The 14,369-nt window shown below is 47.6% G+C and overlaps 1 protein-coding gene across 1 annotated transcript in view; it reads right to left on the bottom strand.

Annotated features, from left to right (window-relative positions):
* Positions 1–8,646, bottom strand: part of FAM171A1 (family with sequence similarity 171 member A1) — a 160,100-nt gene extending 151,454 nt beyond the window's left edge. Inside the window, exon 1 of the mRNA XM_068235499.1 lies at positions 8,347–8,646. Within this exon, the coding sequence (XP_068091600.1) occupies positions 8,347–8,446 (100 nt within the window). The 5' untranslated portion in view covers positions 8,447–8,646. The remainder of the gene's footprint in view (positions 1–8,346) is intronic.
* Between the last annotated feature and the right edge of the window lie 5,723 nt (positions 8,647–14,369).

Genomic DNA, 14,369 nt, shown 5'->3' with positions numbered 1-14,369 from the left:
ACATGATAGAGGGAAGTGCGCCAATGTATTTATCTGTATAATTGGGGGAGAAGAAGGCAGTGGAGACAGATTTCACACTAGGCCAGAGCAACAACAAACGCCACAAATAGGTAAATAAGTTAGAGTAGAACTAAAAGGCAACATTAAAAAACAAAACCCATAATGTGCTTAATAAAGAACGATTTAATGCATTTATATACACAGTCAAAAAACATTCTAGTTTGGGCTTGATGTGAGCTGCTGAGCTCTCCGCACAGCTTGCTATCCAGGTCTGTGAGAGGGAGGGCAAGACGATAACGCCTCATAACACACTTGATACTATTGCCCAGCAGGGACTGGGAGTTTGAAACGATCCCTCAGGCGAGAGTTTGTGGCCAAGGCTGTGCAGACACGTCGCTAGCCTGCATTAGGTCGCTATGGAGGAAGGTTATGTGGCGCATAACAGAGGGGGCGGAGGAAGGGAGGGAACAATACCCTCATTCTGCATTCATGTAAAGTAGTCTCTCTCTGCAAATCCCATAGCAGAGATAGTCAGCGTTTCCCCGCCCCTCTCACCTGCGGGAAAAACGCTGCAGATTCAGCCTGTATTCGGGCGTAGTGGAAATAGGCCTTTAAGTGAACTGGTCCCTATTTGGGTCAATGGTTCACTGGCCCCTATTTATACATACCTAGGGCTTCCTCCAGCACTGTGGGCCTCCCTTGCCGTCCTATTCGGCCCCTCCGTACTGCAGCTATGACTTCAGGTAATCCCGGCAGTCGTGGGCTTCTGCGCATGCAGCGCGTACACCCCTTGTCACTCTCCCGTGGCCTGGAGGACGGGAGCATGGCAGGGACACGCACGGCTGATCCGTGCATGCGCAGAAGCCCGCGACTGGCAGCAACTTATCAGATTACCAGGAGTCGTAGCACCAGAACGGAGGGGCCAAAGAGGACGATGAGGGAGGCCGTGAGTCCTCATGAGGCTGGAGGAAGCCCCAGGTAAGTATTAATAGGGGCTAGTGAACTCTCTCAAGTAGACTTTGAGAGCAAACAGGGAATAAGAATTCCATTAGGGCCTATTTAGAGGCCATAAAGACTTTCAACTCATCGTTCATCTCTAATCAGCAACCTGCAATGAGCAAAGTATGCTAGATCCTCCTCAGCACGTTTCAGTCGAAAACAGTTCCTATAGACCTACATCCCAACCCGCGCTTTCTACACACCAAACACAGACTGGAGAGCCGGGGGTCACTTCCTCGTTGACCCCGCTCTGAAGCCTGACCCCCCTCCTCCCATATGATGGGGCAGGAGGGAGGGATGGCAGCAGCATTTTGAGAACGGTTTCCGTTTAATGACTGTTAGAAGGGGCAGAAGGCTCAGGTTTCTGTACAAGCAGATCGCACAGCGAGCGCCTGGGGTTTCCGAAGCCAATGACACGAGGACAATAGAAGGAAACCACATATGAGCAGGCCAGGCTCACTCTCCTTCTCCAGATAAAAACAAGACTGGGATTCCTGCATCAGCTGAATCCACATCAGGCCGGCCATAAAGGGCTCATGTTTTCTATCATGAGGTAAAAGGCGTGACTTTGTTCCCTCACAACTTACAATTATAGGTATTAAACCTTCAGGGCGCTATTGACGGCAGCTTAGGCCATAACCGTGCTTGAAATTACCCGCAAAAGACTGCGGCTACATTTACTACATTTCCACCATACCGTTGTGTTTTCACATCAGGAAAATCACATGCAATTTTTCTGCATATGGGGGTGGGGGAGGCATGTTATTATATATTTTCACAATGGTCCTAATTTACATGTTCTGCCTAGTGACAACATACCGGGATCCTTTTAGTGGTAAAAAAAAAAAAAAAAAAAAAAAACGCATGCGGAATGCGAAAAAAATGCATCAGGATGTCGTATAAAAACTGCAGAAGGCTGCAGCATTAAATCGCAAATACAAATTTGCAGTAAATGGAAACATGTCCATTCACAATCATTGGTTTTCAGGCTAATGCAGATTTTCTTTGCTTAATTTGCAGTAAAGTGGCACAATCGGAAACTGAAGGTGGCCATACACTCGTCAGATTAGCAGCAGATAGATCATCAGATAGATTTCTTATCCATCTGATGTGTTTAGGAACATTTTTTACTAGGATTATAATTCCAATAGATTCCAGTATTAAATTAAATCTATTGAAAATCGATCTGATTGCATTTTTTCCCATCAGATTTCCATTAGGGCCAATGCAAAATGATAAGCAATCAACAGATCGACCTAGATTTTCCACCCTGCCAGATCGATTGAAATCAATCGAAATTGGCCGCCAATCGGTCAACCGATTTGCAATCGATTAATCGATCGATTTTGATCGATCGATCAGAAAATCGTCTGAGTGTATGGGCCCCTTAAGTCTTAAAAGGACGGCCTTATCCTGCTTCCCCTCCTCCCTAGCTTTGCGACTGCCTAAGGGCCCATTCACACTTGTAAATGCAAAACGCTAGCGTGTTGCGTGGGTGATTATACCGCGATTATTGTGGTAAAATCACTGTACTCCGCCCTTTTCCACAATCACAATTAGCGCTTTTATAGCATGCTAATCACGATCGCTCCTCAATCGCAGGAAAACGCCACATGCACAGTGTTTAGCAATTGCCGCCAATCGCAAGCGAGCAGCAGCAATCGCAGCAGTGAGATCACTGCTATATAGTTAATGTTTCGCTAGCTCTTTGGCGATCAGCGGTAAATGGCTGCTAATCACCCTAGTGTGAATAAGCCCCAACTCTGACCCAGCTGCTGATCCATCCCCCCCCCTCCCCCTGAACCCCCACTCTATGATGAACACCTCCACCAATCCCCCCACTTCCCATAACATAAGAAATGGCAGGTAATCTAGTCAGAAACACCTGATCTTCATGCTTGTTCAGGGTCTATGGCTAAAAGTATAGAGGCAGAGGAGCAGTAGGACAGCCAGGTATATTTGCATTGTTTACAAGGAAATAAATATGGCAGCCTCCATATCCCTCTCACTTCGGGTGTCCTTTAAAGTGGATCTGAACTCAGAACGTCCTCTCTGCTCTATAAGATACGCAACAGCATAATAACCTTTAAAGAAAAACATCTCTTTGTTACAGTCGATACAAATCCTGAAATAAATCTGCCCTGTTTCTACTTCCTGTTTTCATGGAACCAAACATATTGCTAACACCCTGTGCTTTCAAATTAGCTTATCTGCCATAGCAGTCATGTGACACGGGGAGAGATCAAATTACAACTTGTGATTAGACACAAATGGGGGGGATTAGACAGGCTAAACTCTTTAAATACATACAGGGTGCATTTCTCTCTGTTTTCCTTCCGTTTTGTGCAAGATTTCAGGTCCATTTTAAGACTTGTCTACTTGGTCAAGAACAGTCCTGCTAGTCCAAGTAAATAATTTCAATTCAGGGGTCAACCAAACAGTCTTTGCAGTGCTCAGAGTTGAAATCTGTAACCAATCCTTTAACATCAAGTGGTAAGGTCTATTTACAACATACATCCCAAACTCTACAAGGATTTAGTGGGGTAAAAATACAGCAACCTTCTGCTCTGACTGGCAGAACTCACTGCTGCCCATAACTCCTGCCTTTCCATCGCAATCTGATTGTATAATCTTACTACACCCACACAGCAAGACGGGGTTACATAACGGTTAAGCCACATGCATGCAGCAAACTGTCAAGACTCCAAAACCGCTGTGCACTTAGGGCCCGTTTCCACGATAGCGAATCCGCATGCGGATTCGCATAGCCAATGCAAGCGGATGGGACTGTTTCCACTTGTGCGTCTGCGGGAGCGTTTGTGTGCGGCTGAAATCTGCATTTCGCGTGCGAGAGGAATGCACGCAATTCGCAGCTAATTTTAATAGGGAAATCGCATGCGGGTTGAGCATGTGATTTTTGACGCAAATTCACATGCGATTTTGCATAGGTAGTAATGTTCATTTACACAGGCAGTGTAAATGGTTAAATTCGCATATACCCTTACCTATGCGAAATCGCGGCAAAAACGCATGCAGAATCGCACCTGCATGCGATTTCGTCCGCGGTGAAATGCAGGCGATTCCGAACCGCACTAGTGGAAACGAGCCCTAAGGCATGGCTGTAAAGTCAGGTACAAAAATCTTTTGACTCCAATTCCTCAGTTTATCAAAACCACCAACTCCGACTCCGGGTACCCAAAATGGCTCCGACTCCTCGACTCCAACAGCCCTGCTCTCGAGCTGCACACACACTATGGCCTCGTTCCCATTGCGTTGCATTAGCGTTTTGTTATTTTTGACGCAATTTTTTTATTTCCGATTCAAAATTGGTACGGGCAGCGCTTTGCTGAGCGGATCAGAAACGAGCCGCTCAGATGTGAACTCTCTCATAGAGAATCATTGCACAGGTGCTTTCAGGGCAATCACAAACACCTCCAGTGTGAACAAGACCTATGAGCGCTTTCTGAGTGCTTTTCTGATCATCAGAGCTTTCTTAGCATTGACTAGCATTAAAATCGCTGTAAAATTGCCGTGATCGTGATTTAAAAAAAAAAAAAAAGTATGCGTCTGCACAGAACGCTCCAGACCACGTAAGAGCACTCACCAGCGGGGCTCACGCAGGTGCAGTAAATGCCGACCTGGTGCGGTCAGCATTTGAAACTGAGGGGTTGCCGGGACACCGGAGCTGCTGCGAGGTACATAGCAGCTGCCAGGGGCTGGAGGAAGCCCAGGGTAAGTAGATTTTTTTTTTTTTATTTTTTTTTTAGAAGCTCGGATGTTTCCTTTAAACTGCAAAGTTATTACCCATCATATGACCTACCTGAATGGGAAGGGCCAAAACTTGTTTTATGGAAATCTTTCAAAACCATGAAATTGCAATGCGTGGGACCAATCAGGATCCTGAACGGCCGATTAACTACAGCCTGGTACACACCATGCAATATCCCGTCAGATAGATGGGTCGAATAGATCATTTCCGACAGGTCCAATCTGATTTCCAATCATTTTTCTGATCGATTTGCATAGAAGTGATCAGAAAATCAATCAGAAAAAGTCGGAAATTATCTATTGACCCATCTATCTGATGGGAAATTGCATGGTGTGTGCCAGGCATAAAACTGATCAGAATATTGGCACTCTGACTGGTAAGGGTGAATTGTTTGCTCCTCTTTACACCTGAATTTATGAAGACAGCTGCTTTCTAACCTCAACAACTTCATCCAGATCAGGTGACGATCTTTACAATTGGCTGACACAGGACCAGCTTTTTAACCCTCTGGGCGATACAATTACATCGCCCAGGAGGGGGCGCAGCACTTTTTTTTTAATTTTTTTAATCATGTAGCGAGCCCTGGGCTTGCTACATGATAGCCGCTGCGCAGCGGCATCCCCCCACCCACTCCGATCGCCTTCGGCGATCAGATTAAGCAGGAAATCCCGTTCAGAACGGGCTTTCCTGCTGGGCTTCCCCGGTCGCCATGGCGACAGGGCCGGATGACGTCACCGACGTCATGACATCAGAGGGAGTCCCGATCCACCCCTCAGCGCTGCCTGGCACTGATTGGCTAGGCTGCACAAGGGGTCTGGGGGGGGGGCTGCGCGGCACGGCGGGTGGCGGCGGATCGGCGGCGAGCGGAAGTTACACGCAGCTAGCAAAGTGCTAGCTGCGTGTAACAAAAAAAAAATTATGCAAATTGGCCCACCAGGGCCTGAGAAATCCTCCTGCACGACATAACCCGAACTCAGCTCGGGATTATCGCCCAGGAGGTTAAAAGTAAAGATAGTCCCTGACTTATAAACAACCCACCAATAACAACGGTCTGAACACACGAAATCCGATTCTGTGGGAACAAGTCAAAACGTTTTTTTTTCCAAAGTCCTTTTAGTTTTTGAGAAAAATCAAATTAAAAAATGTTTTTTTTTTAAACTGGTAAAATGACATTTTGCTGCAGTACACTATGAGCACAGGGTGACAGAGGGGCATAGAGAAGGTACAGGGGACAGAGAGGTGAAGTATTTCGAATTATGGACAGATTCAGTTTAAGAACGAACCTACAGTCCCCTATCTCGTCTGTTAACCGTGGACTACGGCCTAGTGCACACCAGAGCGTTTCGGCTGCGGTTTGCGATCCGCCTGCGGGTGCGGATCCGCTAGGGTAATGTATTTCAATGGGCTGGTGCACACCAGAGCGGGAGGCGTTTTGCAGAAACGCATACTCCCGGGCTGCTGCAGATTTTGGATTGCGGATGCGTTTCTGCCTCAATGTTAAGTATAGGAAAAACGCAAACCGCTTTGAAAAACGGCACTTCAGAGCGGTTTGCCAGGCGGTTTTTGTTACAGTAGCTGTTCAGTAACAGCTTTACTGTAACAATACATGAAATCTACTATACCAAAACCGCTACACAAAACCGCAAAATGCTAGCTGAAACGCTGCAGAAAAAGAAGAAAAAGCGTTTCAAAATCTGCTAGCATTTTGCGGATCTGCTAGCGTTTTTTGGTGTGCACCAGGCCTACCTGTATATGTACAAGTCACAGTATATAATTCGTTAGGAAAATCCCTTTTTCACTGGGATAAACTAGCGCTGATACCAGCCTGACCGTTCTCCAGAAAGCGCAATCCGGTCTCCACGTTTCAGTGTAATCACTACAGTGCTCTGACCAAATATATGCTTCCCATCTATGAAGCCAGTACCTATTCAGCAAGGAGTCCTCGGGCAAAGACTAGCTAACACTGCTGTGTGGCCTACTGATCGCAGCCTTAGTGGCTGCAGCTCTCAAGTGCTTTGAGTCCGATAGGAGAAAAGCCCTAAGGGCCCTTTTCCACCAGCGCGTTTGCGCTGGCTGAATCGCAAAAACGCAAACCGATAGCGATTTTACAATCGCTACGGTTTGCTTTTTAACATAGGAATCGCGGTAGGTCATTTCCACTACCGCGATTCGTTTTTGCCGGGAACGCGAACGCGCGGCGGAGCGATATTTGCCGCGATTTTGCTATGCAGTGCATAGCAAAATCGCGGCCGCGAACGTCGGGGAATCGCCGGTAATTGCGATTCAGCAATCGCTAGCGTTCAGCGTGAACGCTAGCGATTGCTAGTGGAAAAGGGCCCTAAATGTTTGCATTATTATGAGGTTTTGGTTTTTTTCTAAATACTGTAAAATAAAGAATATCAAACAAAGTCTGAACAGCATGTTTAGCCAGGAGGACGAAAAACAAAAACAAACCATACATGATCAGGTGAGACAGGAAACAAACAGCATCATATATATTTAACCATGTGCGTGCCATAGCAAGGGGGCCGGGCAGCCAAGCAGACAGATCAAGTGTGCCATAGATATCAGATGGCGGTCATTTAATTGATTTATAAAGCGCCAACATAATCTGTGGAGCTGTACAAAGTAAGAAACAATCATGGGGTGCATAATAATACAGACGATGGTATATATACACACACCAATATGTATATTATTTCTATTCTAGGCATTCATTCTTTCTTTTTTATATGTGAGATGATGATTATAAAATCAGTACATGCATAATTTGGGATTTAGAAAGCGCCATCAGCTTTCATGATGATATACACTAGAATAATATATATTTACGTACATATACAGATAGATAGATAGATAGATAGATAGAAGCATGGTGGTGTAGTGCTTAGCATTCTTGCCTTGAAGCACTGGGGTCCTCAATTCATATCCCAGCCCAGGCACTATCTGCAAAGAGTTTGTATGTCCTCCCAGTGTCTTTGTGGGTTTCCTCCCACATCCCAAAAACACACAGATAAGTTAATTGGCTTCCCCCTGTACTGACCCTAGACCACATTACATACCCTACTAATATAGAAATCTGACTATTGTAAGGTATACATTGTGAGCCCCTCCGAGGGACAGATTATTATTATTGCTTTACAAAGCGCCATATAGTAATCTATTGCCTTTGCAATCTCCATCTGACATGCTGACATGTATGGCATGCTCTGCAGATCTGCCTGCCTACCCCCCCCCCCCCCCCCCCTTGCAGTTGGCACAGACAGGGTGAAGCCCCCCAGAAGATGACAGTACTGGTGGGCTCCAGAGGTCTCAGCATAGTAGCAGTACTGGTGAAGGCAGTGAGCAGCCCCCCTTCTTGCAATTGGCACAGACAGGGTGAAGCCCCCCAGCAAATGACAGTGCTGGTGGGTTCCAGTGGTCTCAGTATTGTAGCAGTGCTGGTGTATATAGAGAGCAGCCCCCCTCCTGGAGAGATGAGGGGGGTGTGTGGAGGGTGATCCAGCAGCTATTGTGTGATAGAGGACTGCAGCAGAACTGGGGTATCCCCTCCCCGCCCACCACCATCACCCACCGACCTTGAGCTGCTGCATTGGGCTCCGGCAGCGTCTTGCTGAGCGCCCTCCACGCGTTACCGCCCAGCAGACAGACGAGAAGCGCCGCCGCAGCGCTGATCATGTCCTCTCCGCTGCGGTGATCCCGTGGGGCACAATGCAACCGATGGCAGCCTGCGCCCGGGCGGCGGGGAGGTGGGATGCTGCATCAGGGCCGGGCACAAGCCTCCATGCTGAGAGGGCAGCGCATCTCCTCCGGGCACTGTGGATTGTGTTACCCCGGCCGCTACAGTCTGTCCGTCCTCCTCCTCTCCGAACAATGCCCTGCCTGCCCGCCCGGGGGAGCGACTCTGCTGCCACCTGTCGGCCGGCTCGCTAACTGCAGCAGTGTCACTTACTCTATTGTGCCAGCTATAGAGGAACCCTTGCCTCCTTGCTGGTATGATCCTCTTCAGGAAAGCCTGTGCTTTCTAGGGATTATTATGCAGGGAGCACAATAGACAACAGAGAGTTGTCATTTTATTATATTCTTTGACAGAGTCCTTTGGTTGATCCAGTTGGCTAAAGATAAAACCAGTGGAGTAGCTAAGGAGCTATGGGCCCGATGCAAGTTTTGCATTGGGGCCCCCCAAGTATGCTATACATATCAATTGATATGGTTCATCAAAACCAATAGAGGACAACCACAGTGTCAGAGGTGCAAGAAGGGGATGAGGAACAGTTTGTTAATGATTACTACTATCCAAAGCATCTATAGAAGTGATTATTACCACCACAGGAACAATAAAGAGCTAAAACTGTGCTTGAGGGAGGGCTCCATGGGGCCCCTATAGCCCAAGGGCCCTGATGCGGTCGCTACCTCTGCACCCCCTATTGCTACGCCACTGGGTAAAGCAAAACATTTTGGTTAAATTACCTGAAGACCGCGTCATGATAATGGTCGTGACTGCGGCGGTAGCCCCAGGACTGACTAACGCCAATTGGCGTCAAGTCCTAGGGCCGGCTACTGCAGGAGATCGCGTGCGCATTCCTGATTGGTAGGCGGAGCTTCAGTCTCCCAGCTCGGAGACTGTTAGACGGCGAAACCGCCTTCTAATTAGGGTGTACAGCGCTGCGATCTACAGCGCTGTCCCCTCCTGAGTCTCGGCGGTGATCGGCTGTCATAGGCTGAAGCCTATGACAGCTGATCACGGGGAATGGCTGGCGGGAGGGGGGGAATATGTAAATGTAAAAAAAACAGGAAAATTTAATAAAAAAACAAACAAATAAATAGAAATAAACAAACAAACAAACTAACATTCGGGGGCGATCTGACCCCACCAACAGAGAGCTCTGTTAGTGCGGAGAAAAGGGGTGATCACTTGTGTGCTGTGTTGTTGTCCAGCCCTGCAGCTTGGTCTTAAAGCTGCAGTGGCCTATTAACAGAAAAATGGCCTGGTCTTTAGGGCGGTTTAAGGCCTCTTTTCCACGAACTGTTGATAGGCAGTGAAATGCCTCTCAAACTCTCACAACTGCTCGCTGCTGCCTGGCAACTGCTCACTGCTGCCTGGTAACTGCTCACTGCTGCCTGGTAACTGCTGGCTGAGCACACAGCTCAACAGTTCGTGGAAAGGAGGAGGCCTAACACTGCGGTCCTCAAGTGGTTAAGCTCGCCCACCACGGCAAGGTTCACACTGGCACGGATGGAAAAGTGATCAGTTTAGAGTGTATCTCAGATCAGGAATAAGAAAGATTTTATACTTACCCGGGGCTTCTTCCAGCCCCCTGAGCACCGCTGCGTGCCTCACCGTCCTCCCAAGTGCCTCCGTTCCGCCGCAATCATCCTTGGTAACTGGCTCAGTCGTGTCAGTCGGGCTCTTATGTGAGGACGGCCGCGCATGCGCAAAAGAGCCCAACTGGCGAGACAAAGCCAGATTAATGGGGCTGATTGCAGCTGAATGGAGCCACCTGGGAGGACGGCGAGGGACGCAGCGTTGCTCATGAAGCTGAAGGAAGCCAGGGGTAAGTATAAAATCTTTCTTATTCCTGATCTCAGGTTTCTTTTTAAAGTGAATGGGAATCGTTAAAAAAAATCTGCCAGATACTTACCTAAGGAGAGGGAAGGTCTGGGTCCTATAGAGCCTTCCCGCTCCTCTCTCAGTCCCTGTTCCAGTGCTGGCTCCCGAGTGACAATATCCAACCAATTTTGTCAAATACTGCACTCTCTGCCATAGAAGGAGGCTTTGGAAGTTTTCAGGAGCCTGAGTGCGCTGTCAAGACGACACATCCGTCGATCGGGAAAAATCGATGCAGAGCCAAAGTTCTGGTCTGTAACCACTTAACGGATCAATGTGAATGGTTTGCTAAAGTGTCATTTTTTTAGGCCAATGTGAACCCGGGCCTTCGGGCGAGTGAGGGAGGGGGGGGGATGGGGTGCACGAATGTTCCAGGCGTGTGACAATTTGGGAGAAGCTGGAAGACAGCTCTTCCTGTGCTAGGTAATCCCGGGAACGCAACAAGTAGATATGGTGATTGCGATGCAAATAAGTTTGACTTGATGCGGCATTATGTAAATTTTGTATGCAAATTTATGCAGCTTAAAAATGAAACATTCAAATCCTGCTGAGGTAAAATTGGATTGGTCCATTTTTAAGATGATATTAATTTGCATACAAAATTTGCATAATCCTGCATCAACTTAAAATTATTTTCAACTCATTGACCATATCCATCCATAATAACAGATATATTTCCCTACTGATTACCTAATTTAACTATTTGGCAGAGTAATTTAATTCCTTTCTTGTGAGGCTTATGACTGCCTCCTCTCTGACGCCACATGACTCCGTCCGGCGGAGGATCCCATTGGCTAGACAAAAGGGGGTACTATTCCGTTAGCCGGGCGCAACCACCAGGTGGCATTAATCACTATTCCCCCTCCAGGCCGCCACATGGATAGTAGGGAAAGATGTAACTCTGGTGGAGTTTTATCGCCACCTAGTGGATGCGCTCGGCTAACGGAAAAGAACCCAATAGGGCGCTAGCCAAGGATGAAGGATCACTTTATTTCTGCCTGCTGTCTGCACTGTCCAGCCTCTGCTCTGCTATATTTAAAAAAAAAAAGTGCCCACACCCTTGTGTCTGCTGTGTCTGAAGTCCCACCCTCCAGAGTATTGGACCAAATGGGGTTAGAAGTAGCGATAAACCAAAGTGGGGACACTGAGAGCCCAATATAGTGTAGTAAGCAAAACAATAGGTTGGAATTGAAAAGTATATAGTGTATATATTCACAAAAGTGGGTAACCTCATAGGTAACCACTGTACAGGCAGGTGAGGAGATTAGACCTGTCCTCACTTAGGATTAAAAAAGTCGCTCTCTGTAGATCAGGAAAAAAGAGATGGGGATCGACCCCTCCACCCGAGGTGGATATTGGTAATATAAGAGTGAACAGAGGCGCCAGCAGGAATAAAGGTACTAAAAAGTTTAAAATTCCTCAGGAGGTGGTGGTGGACTCGCCTCCTTGAAGTAGACAAGATACTGTCAGCTTTATCACAATATGTTTATTTATATACTCCAGATAACCATACAACGCGTTTCGCAGGTATAGTCCTGCTTCCTCAGGCAATAACAAATAGGAGTACAGTCTCAAGGTCACAATAAGCGCCTCTGGGGTTAGAAGTAGGGCTGTGTGACTCTTCCTATTGGCTGCCTGGCTCTCCCTATTGGTTGTCTGCTACATCTGTCAACGTTACCGCATGGAGATTGGGAGTTACTGGCTGGTCTGAGCTGGAGGTAAATACTGAACACTTTTACTTGATTTACTGAATGCTTAATCTTTGTGAATTGCAATTTCTTGACATTTTTTGAGGTATTTACCACACAAGTTGGTAATTTACCTCATTAGTCGTTAATTTTACCTTCCAGTGCGGTAATAAGTTTTCTGCATTACCGAATGTCGTAATGCGTGCTTAGTGAATGGAGGCCATTGTCATTTATTGAAGACTAGCGTAATCACCAGCACTTCCATAGAATCATCCGGGTGGTTTAGGGGATATATATTTGCGTCTTTGAGGAATACACAGAGGGCAGGTGAGCGCTTTGTTAGTTTTAGTTTCCGTGACAATAACTGACAGTTGTCAGGATTAATACAGCTCTTCTGTCTTTCTCAGAGGAACAAAAGAAACTCAAAGCAGCAGGACCCGGAGGTGAGTGGGGAGCCCCCCGCCCAGACCCACCGAGCCCCGCCCCCCCTCTCCTTTCACAGATTACTCCTTCACCTCCGCTGTGTCTCTCTTAAATCCGGATAAAAGTTCAGCTCCATCACTTCATTTAATTGAGTCATTAATCTGCCGGATCCCCCCTGGAAGTACGCCGGAAAGTCAAATGACAAGCTTAAAGGGACAGGATCGTATATTTGTTTGTATCTTTTCTCTCTGTTTTTTTTTTTTATGTGCTGGCCTTCATTCCTGTGCTGTCCCCGTAAAGCAGACCTAAACTCTTGCAAGGAAAACACAGAGAAATCCACCCTGTGTGTTTCACATTGTTTAATTGTACCTTATCAGCAAGCAGTCAGCAAGTGTAATTTTAGCTGTCAGCTGTCTTCTGACTGCCGAGTTATGTGCAAATATGTACATACAGAAGGTTAACCCTTTTTCTGCTCCCTGGAAACCATGAAGTAACCACTTGGAATGTTTCAATTAAAGGCGCTCATGCCTGAGACTGAAAGCTCTTTAGGTACTGACCCGAGGAAGCGGGCCGAGACCTGTGAAACGTATTGGGCTTGATTCAAAAAAGGGTGCTAACTCAGTTAACACGCGTAAAGGCTTTGGGCAAAAGGGTGCTAAGCAGTTAGCATGCCCAAAGCTTTTATTGATCGCGCGCAAAGTTTAGCGCTGCACACGAAACTTCGCACCGGGTGCGACTAAACCATTGCACCGGGTGCCCCTCCAAAACGTCACACCGGGTGCGCCCGAAACGGCGTACTGTGCAATGTTTCGGTCACACCCGGTGCAATGTTTCAGGGGCACCCTGCACGACGACGTTTTGCTAAACTTTGCGCGCACCGTGCAATGCTAAACTTTGTGCGCGCTAAGGGCTTTAGGCATGCTAAGTGGCTTTTAGGCGTGCTAAGTTAGCACCCTTGTGTGAATCAAGCCCCTTGTCTATTGTGCATGAATAAAACATATCTTTCCCACTCATTTTTGGTTTGTACTTCTGAAAAGGTAAGACGTTACACTTCTCACCAATATTATAGTTTACAGTTAAAGAGGCACTTAAGCCTGGAAAAAAAAAATCAGTTTCACTCCCCTGGGGCTTCTACCAGCCCCCTGCAGCCGTCTCGTGCCCTCGCAGTCACTCACGGATCCTCCCATCCCCCGCTTCCAGCTACTTTCTTGTCGCCGACAGACCTGGCCACACGTAGTCTTCTTCGCGTTCTTGTCCGCAATAGCATCCTGCACCCGCACAGGATGGTATTGCAGACGAGGACGCGAAGAAGGAGAGGCATGGCCAGGCCTGCGCCCAGGGCCGGACCGAGGCATAGGCTGGAGAGGCTTCAGCCTCAGGGAGCAGTGTGTGAGGGGGCGCAGAATTCATTCAGCTGTCATTCCTAATTGTGTTTGAAGCAGAAAGAAATAAGAAAAGGGGATACATGGCAGTGACTGCAAGCCAGATAACTAGATATTAAGGTGTTGGGGAGGTTGTGGGCCCTCTGGCCCTCTTAGTCTAATAGCAATCAGTGTGTGATGGCTGGGGTGGCAGGGATGGAGGGGCGCACTTTGGTGTCTCAGCCTTGGGTGCTGGAGGACCAGTACAGGCCAACCTTGAGGTCGCCCTGACGTCATCGCCGGAGAACGGGACGGAGCTGCGGCGAACGGCTTCGGGGAGAGCTGCGGCGAGGGACATGCTTGGGGCTGGAGGAAGCCCCCGGTAAGTAGAACTTATTTTATTAATTTTGCCTTGATGACTCCTTTAACATAGTCAACACCCCTAGTGTTTCATAGCCACGGGAAGCCTGCAGCCCTCACAACTATAAACAGGAGAGCGACCAACCAGCATCTGCACTGAC

The sequence above is a fragment of the Hyperolius riggenbachi genome, chromosome 5, assembly GCF_040937935.1.
Source record: "Hyperolius riggenbachi isolate aHypRig1 chromosome 5, aHypRig1.pri, whole genome shotgun sequence".
Lineage (NCBI taxonomy): Eukaryota > Metazoa > Chordata > Amphibia > Anura > Hyperoliidae > Hyperolius > Hyperolius riggenbachi.
Note: the sequence above shows the minus strand (reverse complement) of the source record. Positions and strands in the feature narration are given on the sequence as shown.